General features: G+C 38.8%; 3 protein-coding genes across 3 annotated transcripts in view; 2 read left to right on the forward strand and 1 right to left on the reverse strand.

Moving 5' to 3' along the window:
* The window catches only part of LOC134651904 (nuclear pore complex protein Nup160 homolog), a 32,865-nt gene extending 26,940 nt beyond the window's left edge, over positions 1 to 5,925 (forward strand). The window contains exons 26-27 of the mRNA XM_063507007.1: positions 4,767 to 4,976; positions 5,770 to 5,925. Coding sequence (XP_063363077.1) covers positions 4,767 to 4,976; positions 5,770 to 5,874 — 315 coding nt within the window. The 3' untranslated portion in view covers positions 5,875 to 5,925. The remainder of the gene's footprint in view (positions 1 to 4,766; positions 4,977 to 5,769) is intronic.
* A 4,596-nt stretch (positions 5,926 to 10,521) lies between these two features.
* LOC134652189 (peroxisomal membrane protein PMP34) lies at positions 10,522 to 12,058 on the reverse strand. Its single transcript, XM_063507351.1, has 3 exons — positions 11,811 to 12,058; positions 11,415 to 11,475; positions 10,522 to 11,317 (listed from the first exon to the last, which is right to left on the reverse strand). The coding sequence occupies exons 1-3, from the start codon at positions 11,874 to 11,876 to the stop codon at positions 10,590 to 10,592; spliced, it is 855 nt and encodes a 284-aa protein (XP_063363421.1). The 5' UTR covers positions 11,877 to 12,058; the 3' UTR covers positions 10,522 to 10,589.
* Positions 12,059 to 13,002: 944 nt separating this feature from the next.
* On the forward strand, positions 13,003 to 21,092 carry LOC134652433 (WASH complex subunit 5). The gene is made up of 11 exons (XM_063507620.1): positions 13,003 to 13,163; positions 13,348 to 13,450; positions 14,076 to 14,267; positions 14,420 to 14,631; positions 14,825 to 16,242; positions 16,354 to 16,622; positions 17,184 to 17,311; positions 17,821 to 18,222; positions 18,580 to 18,806; positions 19,969 to 20,119; positions 20,839 to 21,092. Exons 1-11 carry the CDS (start codon positions 13,042 to 13,044, stop codon positions 20,978 to 20,980), a joined length of 3,366 nt encoding a protein of 1,121 aa, XP_063363690.1. The 5' UTR covers positions 13,003 to 13,041; the 3' UTR covers positions 20,981 to 21,092.
* The last annotated feature ends 1,002 nt before the right edge of the window (positions 21,093 to 22,094 follow it).

Raw genomic sequence — 22,094 nt, forward strand, 5'->3', positions numbered from 1 at the left:
CATCAGCGGGGTTGTGGTGTGTACTGACGTGACGCCAGCGATCAGGAGCAACAATATCTTGGATATGGCTTACTCGATTAGCAACGAAAGTCTTCCAGCGCGATGGACACGACTGGATCCAAGCCAAAGTTACGCTGGAATCTGACCATGCGAATATCTCCTGGAAAACATGTAGAGGTTTTAATGCCTCTTGGACGGACTGCATCAGGTCTGCCAGCAACACGGCAGCCTGCAGTTCCAATCGAGGAATAGATAATTTACGCAAAGGCGCGACTTTAGATTTTGCACAGCAGAACTCAACAAATGTAGAGCCCTCTGTGGTGATGATACGACAGAAAACGACAGCAGCGTAACCACGCTCCGAGGCATCACAAAATCCATGCAATTGCAACGATAAAAACGAATGAATGATACGACGAGGAATGACAACTGATTTTAATGACGAAAGTTGATCTTTAAATTTCATCCATTCTGAGGCAATTGCTTCTGGCACATCGTCATCCCATTGAACCCCAGATGACCACAAAACCTGTATTAAATATTTAGCATGGAACGTGACAGGACATAAAAATCCTAACGGGTCATAGACTCGCGCTATGTTTGACAGAATTATACGTTTAGTACATCTTTCATCACGTGGTGATGCAACCTCAAATTGGAACGAGTCTGTTTGTGGACGCCAAGACAATCCTAATATTTTAAGCGATAAATCCGAGAGTTCATCGAAATGTTTAAAATCACTCGAGTATAATTCAGAGGATGGAAGATCAGCGATAAATTCTTTATGATTGGAGGTCCATTTTCTCAAATGAAACCCACCCGACGACAAAATTTCAGAGAGGTCTGATCTAATTTTTAAAGCCTGTTCAATGGAGTCGGCGCCTGTAGCAACATCGTCGACATAGATGTCTCTACCAAGCACTCGCGACCCTTCCGGGTAGGAGGCAGCAGTATCTTCAGCTAGCTGCGCTATAGTTCGCAGAGCTTGATATGGAGCCGATTTTACACCGTAGGTTACTGTCCGCAGCCTATAATCCTTTATTGGGCCATCAGTCGAAGGACGCCAAAGAATCCGCTGATAATCTGCGTCCTCTTGCGACACGAGTATTTGACGATACATAGCTTTGATGTCACCCGTGAAAACTATTTTATGCCACCGAAATCTAGTTAGGACATCAAAAATGTTAGTTTGCAACTTAGGCCCTGCCAAGAGTGTATCATTGAGCGAAATTCCATTGCTGTCACGACAGCTTCCGTCAAAAACGGCCCTTAGAGGTGTCGTGACAGATTCTGGCCGCAAAACAGCATGATGTGGTATGTAATTAAATTTCCCGACACTAGAGGGAGGTGGCTCTACTTGCTCCATGTGACCGCTGGTCTCATACTCCTCCATAAATGAAGCATAAGCTTTACGAAAATCCGCATGCGTAGCTAGCTTGCGTTCTAACGAGAAAAGTCTTCGCATTGCAATTTCACGAGTATGCGAAAATGTGGGCTTATTCGTAGGATCGACAAACGACAAGGGTACCTCGAATCGGCCTTCACTCGTGCGACAAGATTTTGCAAGGAAGGTATCTTCACATAGTTGATCCTCTTTCGACAAAACAGGTTTACTAGGACTACTAATATTTTCCAACTCCCAGAACCTTTTTAGAGAATCATCCAACGACAACGACAAATTTGATTGTGAAGCATTCGACACGAAAAAACAATCCTTCCGACAACTTGTGAAGGATTGTGCATGACAATCATAACAATCACCCATCACCAGCCAACCAAAGACAGAGTTGACCCCTGCGGGTTGACCCGCCTCACCTTTCACTAATCCAGGTTGAAGTGCTGAGACCATCAGACCCACATTCATCAAAATATCTATAGGTCCTGGCTGACCAAATTGAGGATCGGCTAGGTCCAGATCCTTTAGGTGAGTCCACGTCGAAGTATCCAGTTCAACATGCGGCATATCCAAACAAATATTTGATAACACAAAGGCCTCGAACGAAAATTTATTGTTTCCTTTTGAAGGCAATACTTCACACACAACAGACCCAAGTGGGGCTGTTGATATGCTTTCAATACCATTGACAGATCGGTTACACTTAGCTATCGATAACCCAAGGCGGTCTGCACAACTCTTGGTTATGAAGTTACAAGCCGAAGCACAATCAAAAAGAATCCGAACGGGCACCAACTGTCCCGTGCAATCCCTAACACGAGCAAGGGCAGTAGAAAAGACTACTTGAGTATCATGAGTATACACCGATAATGTTGTCAACTGCGATGTAGGCTTTGAACCTTGACCACCTTCATCAACCTTTTCAAAGTGAAGTAATGGGTTGTGACGATAACTACATTTATCACAGCGAACAGTTGACTTACAATGCTTCATACTATGGGATGGCTTAAGGCACACAATACACAGTTTATTCTCTTTCACCTTGGAAAATCTATCAGTTGGCTTTAATTCTAGAAAACTGGGACATTTTCCCAGCTCATGGCCAGCAACCGCGCATACTGGACAATTTAACACAGTTGCTGAGGGCACAAGAAGTGAAGATTTATTTTTACTTTTATTACCACTTGACACAGCCCTAGCGTCCGCCACCTCCAAGGCACGGATCTGTTTCTCGACAAATTCTTGCAAATTTTCAAATTGAGGGATCTCGTTTGAGTTGAACTCAAGTAGGAAAGCCTCCCGTGTTGACTTATCTAATTTTCCCCATAATAAATGAAAGAGCATAAAGTTTTTGTCCGGTAAACCAAATCTGTCTAATACTTGTAACGTTTCTTTAAATATACGATTTAATTTTTCTAATTCAACTGCAGATTTAGATTTGACCTGATCGCAATGCAACATTTTTTCATAATAACCAAAAGCTATCTGTCGTTTCCTGTCATAATAATCATGCAGCGCATTGTAAGCGTCAATGTAACTTTCGTCCGAAATTGGGTAGTTCTTAATTAAATCTAATGCCTTACCTTGACATGATGTCAGCAGGTAATGGAGCTTTTCAATATTCGAAATGTTTCGTTTATGAATTAATGAATCAAACAATTCTTTAAATGACAACCAATTATGTAATTGACCGTCAAACGGTTTAATAACAATTTTAGGTAACTTGGCCGAATTGTTTTCACTTTTGAATAGTTTATGATCATTTTCATAACATGTTTTTATGGCAGGAACCAGTTTCCGTAACCTGGTCAAAACTGACTTTAATTTTTGTTCGAAATCGACAGTAACCGAAAACTCCGCATCCATGTCTTTCGTTTTAAGCATAATTGCCTTTTGAGCGCGATGAAAATCATTAATTATAGGATTTAAATCACTTTCACAATAACCTTCTAGATTTACAGAGTCATACAACAATTCTATCCGCATGACCGCGTAACTCCGCTCGACCATATCCATGTCCACATCTCTATTGTTTGCGTCACTGTCCGAAACCATTTTTCACGCAATAACCACTGTTTTTATCGAAAATACAACGAAAAAACGAAACGAAAAGCAAAAACAATGTTATTGTCGCGTACTTTGACAGTTGACACAAGTGACAGTGACAGTTATCCGAATTGTTGCCACATGCACGAGACTACGATACGACCGAATGGATGAGCGGAATGATCTGTTACAATGTTGCCAACTAAAATTTTACTATTTTCTACTACTAAAGCCACTTCCTGTCAGCCATTAACCGAACTGAGAAAAATAAAGTTTACCCACAAGTTTATTACAAAAATATTACGACACGACAAATATGATATTTTAATGTAAAAATAGGTAACTTTTCAATGAATCCGGCTCGAAGGACCAATGTTTAATCGAGAAATCGAAATGGAATAATATTAAGTGGACTGTATGAATTTACATTATCTGACGAAAATTTCTTTGCTATCAAATATTTCAGTATATCGAATTCACGAGAAATAACAACTTAGAACAGTGCACAATCACATACCTTTACGTTAATGATGGTGAAGGTTCGCGCTGGTTCAGGCTCGCTTCCCGAGGATTCCAAGGTGGCGGACAACGTGCGAGCTCGGCTTACCGTACCTTAACCTGGAATACCTCCCTGCAAGGCCTGCCACTTATCCACGCGCACAATGCAATTGGCACTTCTCTAAATTACTCCGAAAATACAGAATCTGACCGAAAGTTGGCTTTACAATAGTTTTTTCACAATTTTAACTTGGAGCAACGTACGTTCAGTCGTCCAATTAGAAAGTTAATGGCTGCCGGAAATGGTTAGTGTAGTGGCTAACCCTACCGGATGTCAAATCTAATATCAAGTCTAATAGAGATGTCACCCAAAACCGATATTCATACGAAAGTTGAACACGCGGTATTGCACTATCCCTGACGATTTGTCTCGGCAAGTTTTGGTTCGGGGGCTAGAAAATAAAGTTGTGGTATAGTTTGTAGCTTTCTAATAGACCCCGAAGGCTAATCCTATTGTCTATTGTTAAGTAAAACCGCTCGTGCCACAACCACCTGCATAAAAAATCGGTACTTCGGTTACTGAGTGCCGGCGAGTCGAACGCTACAGAACCAGTCTAAAATGTGTCATCGAGATGCGTAACAAAGGCGCGTTATCGGAGAGCGCACCTACACTGGTTTTTTGAGCGTTGGACTAGCCCGCGCTCAGGTGCCAAATAGAATAATTAGGACCCTTTTTTGCAGGTAAGTAGCACGTGCGGTTTTACTGAACAATAGACAATAGGATAAGCCTTCGAACTCTACTAGAAAGCTACAAACTATATACCAGGATCGCGACGGCGCCGGCTGCGTCCGCGCGTTGCTCAGCGGCGGGCGCGCGCTGGAGGCGGGCCGCGCGGGCCTCGGCGTGCTGCGCGCCGCGCTGCGCGGGCTGGACGCGCACCGCGCGCCGCGCGCCGCGCCGCTCGCCGCGTTAGACGCGCTGCGCGCCGAGCTGCAGCCGCACGCGAGGGAGGACCCAACAGGGGAGTATGCCGGGGTACGTTGTTAGGCCTCAGCACTGACAATCCGACCTCTAGACTGAGCTTAGGCCAATTCTTTCATGAAACCGATGCTGCCAAAAATACGGGGGTGCGGGGGGACGAGGTGAGCGAATCCCGTGCCGTGATTGGTCCGTCCGAGACACGGCCCAATCATGGCACGGGATTGACTCGAAGATGGAGTAACGCTACCGTATGTGTGGCAGAGGGGGTAGCGCGACTATGCTATGTCTAGAGGTTGGATTGTCTGTGGGCCTGAGATACACTTGTAAGTTTTACTTACGCAAGTAGGGACAAAGCTATTTGTTAGAATGAGATAACGATATTCATCTCTCATTTTGTAGTATAGCTGTGTCCCTGCTTACGCAAGTAAAAATTACAAGTGTATCTCAGGCCTTATTGTCCACGTATATTTCATGTTGAAACACCGGCGAAAAGGGTCGCATTCATTTGTACGATGTTACATTTGTTGGGTAAGTTTAGGCGCCGCAGATTAACTACCTACTGTCTGTTTTCATGTGCATCTTAAAATAGTCCAACATATTTGTACTTGTTACTGCTCTCCTTGTAAGACTTATAAGCGTAGTCAAAGGAATAGGTACAGTCGAAAGTTTTAATTACCGTACCTTAGTAACTGTACTTAGGCATGTAAAGTACCTACAATAAAATGTTGTCAATAGTTACAGCTGAAGCAAATGGCGCTATATTAGGTAGCGCTAGATTTTGAACTAAGATTAGATTATGCAGCATACATTTTTTGTCCAATCTAATAAACATACTTGTTTATTTCAGATGTACGACGATTTGAACGACTTGGTAAAAGAATACACAGACACACTAGTAAGGACATCGGAAGATATGAAACTGGCCCATCTCAACTATTCAACTGTTAACTAGACTAAGTAAATCATTCCTAATATGTATAAATAAAACGCATGAAATTCAGAATGCATATTATTTTAATGTCATGTAGTTCACCTTTAACATAGCAACAACCACCAACCTTCACCTTCAAAATAACCCTAAAATTAAATATAATTTCACAAAAATACAATACATAATTATAATATGCCAGCACTTTACAAATGTCACTTTTCAGACAACAAAACAAGTATATTATTCGACATAACGCCCATCGCTACAGATCTATTCATGGATATACTTACATACCTAACTAAAAATTTGGCTTAATGTTAAATTTACTAATGTAGTGTCCGACCGAAGTATTGGTTTCACATAAAAATCAGGTTTCGGTTTCGCCCAAAATCCTGCCGAACCTTTCGGCCGCGCCGTAACTTAATTTTCGGTAGTATCGGGCCGTAGTTTAGGTTTCGGCATACGGCTATTAAAAGGAAAGGGGACGTCGTTTCTCTAACTTTATAAAAACGGAGTCCCCATTTTCTTCTCTGGATATTGTCATATCTATTGAAAACATTTTTATATAATTTTATGTATATTAATTAACCATAACTATGTCCTTTCGTTTCATATAAGAATTTTGTGCGAAAAACAACTTCCATACATTTTTTTTAATGCCTCTAACTTTTATAATTGATGACCGAGACCGAGCGTTAGAGGTCTCTGTTTCAGCTTGGACAAAAATGCTTTCGTAACTCCGGATGTTCTCCTCTATAGGTAGGTCGCAATTTTCAACCGGTTCTGGTGAAATTTTGCTAGCAGGTTCGATGATTAAGGGCTCATTTAGACGGTGCGAGAACTCGCATGCGAGTTTCATTACATTGCGTCATTTGATCGGTCGGCTGAATTGATGTAACATCAATGGGCCGCAATGTAACTAAAATCGTATACGAGTTCGCGCGCCGTCTAAATGAGCCCTAAATCTTTTCTTGTCGGTTTAGTTTTTGGACACATCTGAACTAGCACCATTCTTAATAGTGCCCGTAACGTATCCGGCCCGTCTTTAGATATATGTCAGTGGGAACTACTACGTTTAATGACAAGGATTTCGCGCGGTCCTCCCCTTTCGTCTTAATTTAGATTTTAGATGAATGTCATGGAATTATTATTAGAAGATGTACGCAGTACCAGTACTGTATCCGTGACTGTATCTCCTTTTAGCGTTTGCGTTACAATAGACAACCTTCACCTTAGACCAAACACATAGTATTTGCTGTAGATACATTGACATTGAAAATTATGTACACGATACTATTGTCATACCTAAAAGCTAAAATACAGTAGTCAAATATTTTCAAGGACATATTATGTCACGTTTTGTAATGTATTACTTAGCATATTTAACTTTACTAAGTTGCGTTTTTCGTTTACGTTCACTATTCGGTTTAATAATAAAATCAACGCATTAACGAGTTGGCTTAAACTTTAAAGTAATAACAATTCTTACCTATTTTCGAAAACATAACAATAAATAACACTGTAAACTTCCAGCATTATTTATTTTTATGAAATTTCTATGAGCAGTTGTCAACATACTTTTAAGTACCTATGTAAATTGAAATATGCACCCATAGTAGCCAGTTTGTGAGACGGGCCGGATACAGACGTGGTCCCTCTGTATAAACATCACGCCTTGGAAATAGTTGGAATAATAATGAATGTTTGTTTTTAACGTCAATTTTATTATTGTATTTTACGTCAAACAAATCAAAACAAATTTAAATACCAAGGTTGATACAGTTATGGAAACGAATGGCTAGCATTAGCGCCCCTGTCTACATATTATATTTGTATGAAGGGGTGCTATTAACCCATTCAGGGCCAGCGACTCAGCGTATGGGTCATGCTCAAACAGTTCCGCAGGGCCAGTGACTCACATGTGAGTCCAGAATAAATTCTGATTTAAACTTAAACGAAACGTAATTTGATGTAATAACGTAAGTAACATATAAGCTAACAATCATTTCTATAAGGCATATTAGGATAAAAATTATAAACACGTTTTTTTTTAATGAAAACAGGGTCTCGAATATTCAAGTTTGGTTTACTATCAGTGCAATATAGTAAATATACTGAAATTCTAGATACATAATGCGATGCAAGCAAACAGAAAATCTATATTGAAAAAATACAAAAAATATATATATTTCAGAAGTTATTGACAGGGCTCAAGGTATGGGTCACCGTGGCCTGGCGCTACTTGTAAAAACTGCTAATGTTTCCGTAGCAGGCTAAAATAAACTTTATTGGCTGGTTTTAAAGCTTATTTCATGTTGAAGCTGTTTGATATTGTACCATTTTACAACTGATTACTGTTTGGATGATGGTAAGCAACAATTTGTAGGAACCAAGCCGTAGTATAATAATATTTTGTTTTGTATGAGGGGTAAGGCAACGAGGATTTTTTCCCACTGTACTTTTATGTCATAATATTTGGTGATCGTTGTATTGTATCTTAGGCAATCACCTACTAACAATGATGTTAAAGTTAATTTTTTTTCGTTTCAATATAGAACAAGGCGGATGAAACAGTCACCACTAACGGCACTAACTAATATGTATTGTATAACAAATAGTTTGTGACAAATATTTACAAGTTTTTTCAAACATCGTGGTTTCTACGGCAGATTAGAAAGTAAGTACTATAATACATTTTAAGTTCTCTATTGTTACTAATATAATGGCGTTTACCAAAACAAAGATAATGACCGACCAGGTGTAAGCTTATCGGACACACTTGAAAAATAAACAAGGAATGCATCCGAACGGCGGCGGCGGTATTATCTTTCATGTGGTATTTGTCACAAGAGTTCAAGATGTGATTCATCCCATCCCCCCTATTAGAGATGTATTTTGGAGTAACATGGAAAATATTATTTAGTCACGATTTATTCGTTGGCGACTTTATACTCCTCCTGTGCTGTTTAGTGATTTCGTATTTTGTGACCATGGCTATGGATTACCGGAATTTGAACCCGCCTAACCTGACCGACTGTGCTATGAACTGGACCCCGAACCTGCTTCATCCGAATGACCTGGCTACGAATTCTGGAACCCTGAACTCACCTTTGTTGAATTTCATCTAAATCGGGAAACGGTTCTAATTTAACTTCCAAGATTTGCCCCAAAAAACAACAACAAAAAACACGGCAAGTTAAATAGAATCAGACTAAGCTAAGTTGGCAGCGATTTTGATAGCACAGGCTGAGTACCTAAGTGTAATTTAAATGTCATACTTATATGAAATTATGACGTTTAAATTAACACTTGCACAGGCTGGGCTATAAAATTTGCTACCAACTTAGCTTGGTCAGACATTAAACGCTTGTAGAAAGTAAAAATATTCACTCCTACAAACTGCAATAATTAGTTTCTTTTTTGATAGGCACAGAAAATCGGTGGTTAGTAAAAATGTTGCATAATGCTGTCCAACTGGCCGGCTTCATAAGCGGCGATTTATTTACCGTTCGCGCCAGGCTCGAGACCCATAAGCTGAGTCATGCGTTTTAGCTAAAAACGATTTGTATGGTGGCCTGGCGTATTGTGTACGCTCGGCGGTTCGTGGCCATGAATGGGTTAAGCTGACTGTACCTAATTAGTACTTTGTTACATCTTTAAATTTAGTTCAAGCCAAAATGGAATGTATAATAGATTTACTTTTATTTTCTACCTTAAATGTCCTTTAGAGATTTTATTATGATACTGTTTAATTTAAATGACAATGTATAATTAGAACCTTGTCAAAATTACAATAATAAATAACAAGAAATATTTTAAAGACTGACATTTCTTAATATTTATTATTGTTAACAATAAATTATTTTTTTGGTTAGTACTTAAAATAAATTATCATATTCATAATTCATTATTATAAAATTGTTCTTATCATTTCAAGGGCAACATAACCACTAAATATTTTGGATCTGGATAGTGTAAAATTAAATTCTTATAAATATGTTTGGTATGTAAGTAAGCTTTGTAAGATCTATTTCGTTTTTAGATGTGGACAAGTAGTGAATGTATGATGACTTATCATGCAATACGTATGTGAGCAAGATTGACAAAAAATCTTTATTGACTATTTAAATTTAAACATTCGTCAGTATAAGTCTCTTCTTCTTCTTCCTCGCGTTGTCCCGGCATTTTGGCCACGGCTCATGGGAGCCTGGGGTCCGCTTGGCAACTAATCCCAGGAATTGGCGTAGGCACTAGTTTTTACGAAAGCGACTGCCATCTGACCTTCCAACCCAGAGGGTAAAATAGACCTTATTGGGATTAGTCCGGTTTCCTCACGATGTTTTCCTTCACCGAAAAGCGACTGGTAAATATCAAATGATATTTCGTACATAAGTTCCGAAAAACTCATTGGTATTGGTACGAGCCGGGGTTTGAACCCGCGACCTCCGGATTGCAAGTCGCACGCTCTAACCGCTAGGCCACCAGCGCTCTGTTCATTTTTCAATATTGTAGTATTCATTCGTCAGTATAAGTAAAGAACATAATACTGTACCTAGAAACACCAAAATAACTTTACCTCAATATATTTGGAGTTCATAAGACAAGTGGTACCACTTTTGAAAACAAAAGGTAGGCCTTTGCCCATCAGTGGGACACTAGGGCCACTAGGCTCATAAATTAAAATAATATTCTAAACTATTATAAACCAAATGGTAACATCTGAGCAATTAAGTAGCCTAGCTGTGTTTAGCTCTCACTCTCATTATGCTAAACACTAACTTAACAAGCTTCTCGTAAATAAGAAACATCAATGCAGCTGTCATTACCGTTTGTAGTAATTTCGCTTCCAGACCACGGAACATGAGCCACGGGTTTGATTTTACATCTTTGAACAGAGGCTTCATGCTTGTACCGGAGCGCAGTCGCATCTGCACCAGTTGGAGTGGGTATGTGACTGTCGTTGCAATAGCTTTAGCAAATGCACCCACCAGGAAAGCAGCGTAATAGCTCTTGAAATGCCCAGTTGACACAAGGTGCCTTTTCAAGGCCTCATACACCATGAACTGAATGGCCGGGTTTGAGACCAACAACAATGAAGGAACGGTACCTGACCACAGACCTTTCACTCCTTCTTTCTTAAAGAGGGTGACCAGACCTTCAAATAAGCTGTTGTAAGTATTATTTTCCAACTTCATTCTTGTATTTACAACCCATAGGGGTGAAGTAATAAGTACATTGATACTACCTGCTGTAATCCCATACATCAGATCTTGTATTGCTGATGAGTTTGTAGAAGCAGTTCTACGCAAAGCATGGAATGTGTAGAAATATACAAAATTGGAAATAGAAAGAGACTGCAGTACTGGAGCTAGGCCTCTGTACAAAGAATCAATACCTTCCTCATTCGCGAGTTTTATGAGTAGTTCCCATGAAGAAGAACCTTGATACTTGTTGGAGTCTTCAACTGCAAACAAACATATCAAATATTGAGAAGATCATCAATAAACAACTCAAGTATGCATGTTATAGACAGAAACTACAAACTACTACTTATAAAATACCTTGTAGCCTTGACCTCAGTGTATCTAGTGGATAAAATGCAGCCATACTTGCAACACTTCCCTGAAACAAAGAATATGCATTCAAGTATGAATACATTAGTTGATAGGTACCTACTGTAATGTCAAAACCTGTTGTGTTAAATATGTAAACCGAAAAGTCAACAAGTATTACATTATAATTTGTAAATGTTGTACTGCATAAGGTACCTTCTTACATGGAAAGCCACAAACACATAATATGTAAACACATATTAGGTACTTAATTTATTTTTTATTTAGAACTATCAATACACGTTTGTTACAGAGATTAGAATAAACATTTTATTTATTAAATAATAATCTATTCCATGCATAGAAAAGATCAACTGTTTTATATGAATAAGCAGGTGTTCTTACCGTAGCCCCAGCCAGGGCATGCACAAGAGTCTCATAGCTGAGTAGAGAAGGATTTGGAGGTGGCATTTTTTGTATGATAGGGCTTCAGTTTACAATTACTTCATTCCATTTCCCGATTTTATCACAATGTATTGTAGTATTCAATGCAAGAGCACTAACATTACAGCCACTGTTTCTTGAGGTTTGGATAGCGCAAATGCAAATTAGTTTAATGAAATTATTACATTTACGTTATTTTAGCTACAATGTCCTCCCACGCGCGTCATGCACACAAACCAACCAATTCGATAATGAGATGAGATCATGAGATATGAGATAATTGAGATACAAGATTTAGGTATAGGTCCTATAGGTATGACATTGACAGATGATTTTTTTTTACAAATTTATGCAAATGTTGTCATAGATGGTAGGTAGGATCCTGTAGATGTGGTATACGCGTGCGTCAGAGACAAAACATAGTCAATGCGACACTATGATTGGTCGAATATATAGCTGGTCAACCAAATCTTGTCAGTAAAAAAAGGCGCGAAATTCAAATTTTCTATGGGACGATATCCCTTTTTTTACTGACAAGATTTGGTTGACCAGCTATATATTATATACTGGGTCAACCAAATCTTGTCAGTAAATAGGAACAATAAAAACTATACTCATCCTTTTCTTTTGGGTGCTAAAGTACTAGTGTAAGACAAAGATAGTATGATTCTCTCTATGTTTGAAATCAAACAGACCTTTGAAACACTATATCTATGGGTCGAATTTATTTGTTGCCCACCATAATCTATAATAATTTATGGTGGGGAATAAAAAAAAGCAGATCTTGTCAGTAAACAAAAGGCAGCAAATTTGAAAAATGTAGGCGCGAAGGGATATCGTCCCATAGAAAATTTGAACTTTGCGCCTTTTTCTACTGACAAGATTTGCTTGACCATCTATAGATGTTATAAGTTAAAAAGTGGTGATTTTAAATTAAGATATGGTAACTCTGAAAACTGACAAGTTGACAATGTGTATTTTTATTTCGAAACATGAATCTAGGATGCTACCAAGTTTCGAAAGGTTAATCTATTTATGTTTGAAAAGTTGTGTGTTTATTTTATTATTAATTCTATGTAGTAATCGGTAGCTTAACTAAAGATGTGATATGATAAAAACAGTTGTGTTAATTTTCTGCGTACAGTTCTAAATATTTAATTACAAGTTTCGGTACTAAATCACAGCTTACAGGATGAGGGTTTTTATGGCAGAGGATAATCTTTGTGCTCAAAATTTGTTAAAACTAGTTTCACACGGCAATGCTATAATAGCAGAAATCCTAAGGCTAAAGGATCATATCCCGCTAATATTTTTGTAAGTAACTTTATTAGTGAAGTAAATACAGTTTTTTCTTGTAGATTCTATAGGTAATAATTACATATTGAATGTAGAGGTCTTATTTTATAATACAATTCAATGAGTTTCGATGTTTCTAAGACACCTCCAAAATGTCTATATTAATATGAATATTCAATAGTTTGATTTTTTATCATTGCAGCTTAGAAAATAAAGAACTTCAGCAAAAGTATCAAGATGTTATCATGGATTTTGGGTATTTCAAAATTGCGGACAACCAGGAAAAGAAAATCAATATGAATGTGGTAAATTAGTCCTAATTAATCATTAACTAAACTATTATCCACTACACCTTATAAAATTAAGTCCCCCGCCGCGTCTGTCTGTTTTTATGTATGTATGTTCGTGATAAACTCAAAAACAACTGAATGGATTTCCATCCCATTTTCATCTATCAACAGAATAATTGTTGAGCTTCCTCAGTTTAGGTGTATAATTTGTTAAAGTTCTACCCGTGCGAAGCCGGGACGGGTCGCTAGTAATGTAATATTAAAATGTTCTTTAACCTAGGTCTAGGTTTTAATAATATACTTCACAAAAGTTGTGGAAATATATGTTTCTTAAATTTCTTAAAAAACATTTTTGTTTTTTAGTGCAACTGTTAATATGACCAAGTAACTAGATGGACTAGACCTAGGATCATTAGGATTCAATACCAATGCTTTAAAATTGCATCATGGATAATATCAGATGGATTTGTTAATTGCTGAATTTTCTTCATATCTTAATAAGCCTATGTTCAACAGTTTTATTATCCTTTGTACACTATTTCTGTGTCAAAACCCTGTGTGTTACTTACTGTTTTTAGTCTCAAACAAAATGAAAAAAAAAAAACAGTGGGCTGATAGTAATGATAGTTTTTTTTTACAGAAACTGCAAGATTTAGATGATGATCTCAAAGAAAAGTATTTAGAAATAATAAACCGCTTCTACTTGCTGTTTGAAAATATTCATCAGTACATAATAGATCTGAACTCATTTGTGGAGCAGCTATATGACGGGGCCTTCATTCAACAAAACATTGAGACTGTCATGAAAGATGTTGAAGGAAAACAACTCCTGGTACTTATGGAATTTATAATATCATATTAATTTTGTTTATACAACAGTATTAAGTCAAATACAGACCTTGCTACACAATATTTAAGGTTCAAATTCTAAATAGTTTGTTATAATAAATTCTAACTGTTAATACCATTTCATGTAATTTCCAGTGTGAGTCTCTTTACTTGTATGGGTCTATGCTGCTGCTATGTGACCTCTACATACCAGGAATAATACGAGAAAGACTGCTTGTAGCTTTCTACCGCTACAGTACCAGTCAATCCCAGTCTAATGTTGACGATGTGTGTAAGCTACTGCGCGACACGGGATACGACCAGTTACACAGAAAGAGGCCTGCTGACTATCCTGTTGAATATTTTGGGTAACCAGCTCTTTTCCTATCAAAGATTTGCTAAAAGAAGACTGTTAATGTCATAGAAAATAAGGGGCCTCCCATCATGAATGTATGACACTGCAATATTAGTTATACAATCGCCATCAGATATATCAGAGTAGTCAAGGTATTCAAAAATATCTGAACATGCACTTTAACATCTTTTAATTTGCTATTTTAGGCGCATAAATATCCACCCATACTTCATCGAAAAAGTGGTTGGAAAGTTGAGATCAGAGGACATATACAACCAATTAGCCGTGTACACGATGCCCGAGCACCAGGCCTCCGCGCTCGCCACGCAGGCTAGCATGCTCGTGGTCTGTCTGTTCTTCATACCGCACTACCTACATAACGATGTTTCCAAAATGAGAGAGATAGCCGATAAATTCTTCCCAAGCAACTGGATTGTCCCTATCTACATGGGCGTCACTATCAATGTCATAGATTATTGGGAAAATTTCAAAGCGGCGAAATCCGCACTCGGCAATACATGCAACAGTAAGATGGTCAAAGAGGTGTTCTCTAAAAGAGGAAGCGCCATTCCCATGCTGATCAATAAAACACATCAGCTCTTAAAAGAAGGCGTGATGACTGACGACTTTGTTCTGGACAACATTAATAAAATACTGAATTTGCTGATAAATTCAAACTTCGTTTTACGTTGGCTTTTGCTGCATAATAGCAACGTGATATTTTACGATAATAATAAAAAGAGCAAGCAACTAAAGGAGCTAGTCGTAAAAGAGTCCAACTATGACGCACTGAAAATTTTAGAGCTGCTTATAAGCACTGCGGAGCTAGAATTGAAGGTCAGAGAAATGCTGAACAGATTACTAGAAAGCAGGAACGAAACTTGGAATACTAGTAAGGCTGAAGCATTGGAAGCTCTGAACAATCTAGCAGAACTGTTCTCAGGTGACAAATCCTTCGCAAAAGTCCAAGGGAATGACCAGTTAAAGCAATGGTTCACCAATATTGCAAATCAGATCAAGTCAGTTGGAGATTCGATCAGCACTAAGTCTATGAAGAAAATTACGCAGCTTATTCAGGCTTTAGATGAAGTTGAAGAATTCCATAGCATCAAAAGCACTTCAACAGTGTTACAGTTCCTTTTTGAAACCAAAGACGCATTAAAGAATGCACTCAGAGCTGCGTCGTTGAAAGACGACTCTCTAGTGACTCTGGAAATTGCAGCTGATGTAAGTTACGCATGGTGCATAATCGATTCGTACACGCAGTTCATGCAAGAAAGCATAAAAGACAATCCGGCAGTCACAAGTAGGTTGAGAGCGCTATTTCTTAAACTTGCTAGTGCCATGGAAATACCACTTCTAAGAATAAACCAGGCACATAGTGATGATCTTGTGTCTGTATCACAGTACTATAGTAATGAATTGATAAAATATATCCAGAAGGTGCTACAGATTATCCCAGAGATGGTATTTAGTATAGTCGAGAAAATTATCGATCTACAGACGTGGACTATTAAGGAAATACCGACGAGGTTGGATAAAGAGAGGCTAAAGGAATTTGCTCAGTTGGAGCACAGAATGGAGGTCGCGAGGCTTACACATTCCGCGTCCACATTTACGACAGGTGAGTTCATAATCGAATGTTTTGTGCCGCATAAGAGAGCTGTCATGCATACAATATACGTTTAAGATTCGCGTAAGATTTTTTTAAATTACCTATTATTTTTAATTCAAGGTATCCTGGACATGCGCTCTACTCTAGTAGGTGTCATAAGAGTGGACCCAGCAGAATTATTAGAAGAAGGTTTGCTGAAGGAGCTTGACACGCACATTAGCAAGAAGTTTGTAGAATTCCTGGAACCCCAGACTAAGAAACCGCTAGCTCCAAACACGTTGTTGGCGCGACTACAGAAGTTGGCGGAAAGTATGGATGGTTACAAGAGATCTCTGGAATATATTCAAGATTACATTAACATGCATGGCTTACGGATTTGGCAAAAACAGGTAGGTATTACCTATGCACAAGGAAATTTGATCAATTCTCAAAAGCATAAGGGCAATTTATTAATTTTCTATCCCGTGGGGCAGAAATTTTAAACTAATTATCTTATTTATCTGTAAGAATAGTATGTTTTATCCCAGGAAAGCGGTTTCGTCATACTTATAGGGATAATGATGCACTACTTTTAATTAAGCATCGACACACGCGATTCGAGTGCTCTGTGCACACAAGTATAACCAAGCCGTCTTCTTCAGATAAAACCGATGTAAAGGCACTAAAATATTATGGTTTCTTTTGAACGGTTTATGCGGGCAAGGGTGTCAGTGTCAGTATTCACACAAAATTGAGTCCTATCACATTGAAGTAAAGTTAAAAATCGTTGTGGGAAATATATTATCTCTGCGTAAGGAAGCGAAGGAAGGATTAAGTCGATATGCATTCTTACATTGCTTATTATAGCCATATGCAGATGCACCATCAGTCAATTTCGGTTTGGCCGTTGGGCAGTAGACTTAGACTCAGATGTAAAAAGTCAGACATACATTTTAACTTGTTTGTTGTAGGTATCTGCCATAATCGTGGACAGTGTGGCCAAAGAGATCAGCTTGCGTAAAGGCGTGACGCTGTACAGCCCCTCCGCTGGGTTCATGGGGAGCCTTGCGAGACAAATTGTGCAGCTTACTGATGCAAGGTACATTGCTTATTTATTATAGGGACTGTAGTTTTAACTTAAGTAATAAGTATCTAATACCTTTAAACGAGCAATTCTTGTTTATTTATATATATATTTCGGAGATCTCGGAAACGGCTCTAACGATTTCGATGAAATTTGCTATATGGGGGTTTTCGGGGGCGAAAAATCGATCTAGCTAGGTGTTATCTCTGGGAAAACGCGCATTTTCGAGTTTTTATATGTTTTCCGAGCGAAGCTCGGTCACCCAGATATTATGCAATAAAATGACAAACGGCCACACACAGTTGACACATTAGGTATTGTGAATAGGAGTTTCACACGTTCCGGTTCGTACGCTTACTCGTTAAAGTAATTGTAACGAGTTTTTTAGACCTTCCTGAATTTAGAACTTGACGTCACTCCACGAAGGTGTAAGTAGACCTAAGTAAAGTGTAGTGCAAGAAATTGTGTCTCACCCTTAAATTATTCTTCATCTATGTTTTAACCTATTCTGATAATTTTGGCAGGGTTTGCTGCTACATTAGCATTTGTACCGCATGGTACGACACAAAAACTCAAACTGAAATAGTGAACACAAAAACTTTCGCAAAACTGAACGAAGCGATAGGAGTGGTGGGCCTACACGGCCTCGACACTTTGTTCGCGTTCATGATTAAAAACCAACTACACACAGTGCAGAACATATTCAGAATAGGACAAGAGAAGATCAACGTTAACACTTTAACTGCTGATGTAAAGGACACGGAACTCGCAATCACTAAGGGACAGAAGGTTTTCCAGCAGTTAGCGGATGCTATAGTGCTGATTGGGAGTCTACAGATACTCCGAAGGCATACTGCGTATCAATTGAATATCTCGGCGAAGTTTGACTCTGCGCATTTGGAGGCCTCTCTGCAGACGATGAATGAGTAAGGAATGTTTTTTTACTTAACTTTTTTAACCTCGAGAACACCTTAAACGGGACGTTTTCTCGTAAATTATTCAACGTAGTTACGTTCTGACATTTCAGACTTAGCGACCATGGTCTCAGGATTGAACAAGCGGGTATGAACATATACAGCTGTGCTGTCTTTGAGCTACCCCTACTTGGTGTACCTATAATACCTATATCCAAACGCTAGACGATGTTATGTTACTATCCGCTTTTTTTTGTCAATTCTGCTAAAACCATTTAAATACATGTCCGGAATGATGGAAGGTAATGATATTATATTTAGTTTAAAATTAAATATCCTCTATAGATCTCTACACTGTCAATTTTACAGAGCATTGCTAAACGAATTAAAGTCCGAGGATCCCGAGTCAAAACAAAAAGTGACATCAGAGCTATTGAAGTACTTGGAAGACTATCTAGTGAGGTGTGGAATTTACGAACCATTCGACAAAATCTACATCAGGAACGCAACGGAGTTCAACATTTCTAACGTTGGCCGTGTCTGTGCCACGTTATTGATATCTCAGCTGGGCAAAATGCAATTTTGCACTTCTACTGGTATGTAAATCAATAAGGGGGATAAGTCAGTTCAGTTTTTGGTATAAAGGGAGTCTGTATATTAAAGATGCAACGGATAGTTGTTTGGCCGGATACCGGATATCCGGCCTGGGCACTGGCCGAATATCCGGTATCCGGCCGCCGGATATTCGGCCATCGGAACTATACCTTTAGTTTGAGTTTTGCAGGTGCGCGTCGTGCAGGTTTCGACCTGGGGGCCGACTTTTGAATTTCGACCGTTCGATTTCGTATATTTCGTTCAATAATATCTCCACTGCTAAGCATTTAAAATCTACTAATAGAATTGAAATCTAGTGGTCAATACCACTAGATTCCAAATTTCTATCGCTCGTATTATGACCGTGACTGTTTTTTAGATTCCATTTTTTACCCCAAAATGTGTTAATTTTACTATCCGGTATGCGGCCGGATAGTAGGTCACTATCCGGTATCCGGCCGGATACTAAGATAACGGCCGGATACCGGATAGTAACCGGATATCCGGTGCATCTCTACTGTATATAGAGTTGCCACAACATACGCCCGTGAGGGACTGAACTTAGGTTGGTATTTCTGCACCTGTCCAATTTCTTGGTCCAATCTGCATTGCGTCTCCCTCTTTCACTATTTAAGACAAATGTGAGATGCAAATACACATTGGACAAAGAAATTTGACAGGTGTCATACCACTCTTTCGCAATGCGATGAAAAAAAATAAAGATTGACATTCTTGATAATTCGTAATTTAGTGGGGTTCATTGTTGCCCACCAAGCACTGGTGGGCTTTCTCTGCTACTCCTGAAAGTTCCATACCTCTATATCTCGTACGCTCATCCCCCCTTCCGCCTCTACAGCAGCGGTTCTCAATCTTTTTTTTTAGGAACCTTTTTGGAAAGCGAAGTACTTGATGGAACCCTACAATAAAACAATAGTTTTTAGAAGTGTATTTTTTTTATTAATAAGCATAATAATTATGCTAATTTTATTCTAAATTCTTGCGGAACCCCTGCAGGGGTGTCGCGGAACCTTAGGGTTCCGCGGAACACACTTTGAGAATGGCTGCTCTACAGTATTGTTGCTCTGAGGAGTCTGAGGTCCTTCGGGTCAATTTTCTCAGCGTCAATGTACACAGTGTCTATATTTTTAACCTTATTTCTTTCAGGCGACCTTATCGCAAGGAAACCTGGTGACAACATCGATGGCTACCCGCTTTTGGTGGGCATATACACGCTTTTGCGCCAAGCGGGAAAGGACAACCTTGAGACATTTGTCGGGTTCTTGAGTGTCTATATGAAAGGCATTAGTTTATCTAAGTGAGTATGGAAGGTGGACGTTTATTTAACACATTCACTACCAGACAAAAAACGGCGCACTACCCCAGAAACCGATCGTCTATAGCTACGTATAAAACAACCCGCCCAGCGGGTTGTCATCTGAGCAAAGTTCACGAGCGCCCACCAGGTGGGTTCCTGGCAGTGAATGTTTTAAGGTCCAAGTGTTTCTAACATACATTAAGTAATAAAGCACAGAAAATGATCTCGCTTAATATTTTAGCTACTTATTCTAATTATTGAAAACGATGTAACCAGTGAGTTGACTGGATGTAACAATCAACTGTAATAAGTTGCTTCTAGTGTGACTTTAAAATGAACCTTTATGCATTGCAATAAGACTTACTATTGCGGGTTTTGTAATTGAGAAGATCGACTGTAGTAAATAAGTTGTAAATAATTATTATTGACTGTCTGTGTCTGAGACTATTTATACACGGTACCTAAACACTTGATTGAAATATTGTCACGCCTAACACGACCATAATAAGGCGACGCGTTTTGTGCGTTCCCCAACAATGTGGACTAAACTCAACGGTGCTTCTAATTCTATTGCCCCCATTACGCCATTATTACGACGCCCTTAATTTGATCGGAAAATACCAGTCATACCCTCCCCTTTCCCCCTTCCTATATCCCCTTTTTATATATTTTTCCAGTAATCATTGTGACTGTCATTGTTATGTCATTCACGTTTTCAGGTCAAAATCATCAGATGGATCTTGTGAGGCTGCCATGGTTGGAAGAGTGTTAGAAATATTCTGCGAAACATTCAAATACAGTTACAATAAAATTGAGGATAAACTCCCAATTGCTATGCTGTCACAAACATTCCAGAAATAACTCATACCAAGCATTTACACATAAGAAACTACATAATTATAGTTAAGAATACTGTTTAATATATTTCATAAATTATAATAATTTTGTTATTTTGATATAAATTTACTTTCATTATCTTTATTTATTTATTTAATCTACACAATACTAGAAATTGCAAATATCAGACCTATTGCCAAGGCATTCTCTACTAGTCAAAAATTGTGTCAAACAAAACCAAGTTATGATGAAAGATGAAATGAAAGAAATAAAAGAATGAATAACAGTTAACTTTAGTGTATTCTTTAACCGACTTCAAAAAAAAAGGAGGTTCTCAGTTTGACCCGTATGTATATATGTATGTATGTATGTATGTATATTTGTTCGCGATTATCTCGCGTTTGGCTCAACCGATTTTGATGCGGTTTTCAGAAAAGTGTTTGTTACATTCTGGAGAAGGTTTTAGTATACATAGATCTGAGCTGATGCTGAACCCTGGCTGTACCTAGTGGAACTCAGGTTTGGTACAACATAGGCCCACGCTATTTTGGTCATCCGACATGTTTTGATGAGCACTTGGGTGAGCAGTACCCAAGATAGAGCTGATGCTGAACCCTGGATGTACCTAGTGGAACTCAGGTTTGGTGCAACATACGCACACGCTGTTTTGGTCATCTGACATCCCTTGATGAGCACTTGGGTGAGCAGTACCTAAGATAGAGCTGATGCTGAACCCTGGATGTACCTAGTGGAACTCAGGCTTGGTGCAACATAGGCCAACGCTATTTTGGTCATCTGTCACATCTTGATGAGCACTTGGGAGAGCAGTACCCAAGATAGAGCTGATGCTGAACCCTGGCTGTACCTAGTGGAACTTAGGTTTGGTGCAACATAGGCCCAAGCTATTTTGGTCATCCGTCACATCTTGATGAGCACTTGGGTGAGCAGTACCCAAGATAGAGCTGATGCCGAACCCTGGCTGTACCTAGTGGAACTCAGATTTGGTGCAACATAGGCCCACGCTATTTTGGTCATCCGTCACATCTTGATAAGCACTTGGGTGAGCAGTACCCAAGATAGAGCTGATGCCGAACCCTGGCTGTACCTAGTGGAACTCAGGTTTGGTGCAACATAGGCC

Source organism: Cydia amplana, chromosome 11 (assembly GCF_948474715.1).
Source record: "Cydia amplana chromosome 11, ilCydAmpl1.1, whole genome shotgun sequence".
NCBI classification, from domain to species: Eukaryota; Metazoa; Arthropoda; class Insecta; order Lepidoptera; family Tortricidae; genus Cydia; species Cydia amplana.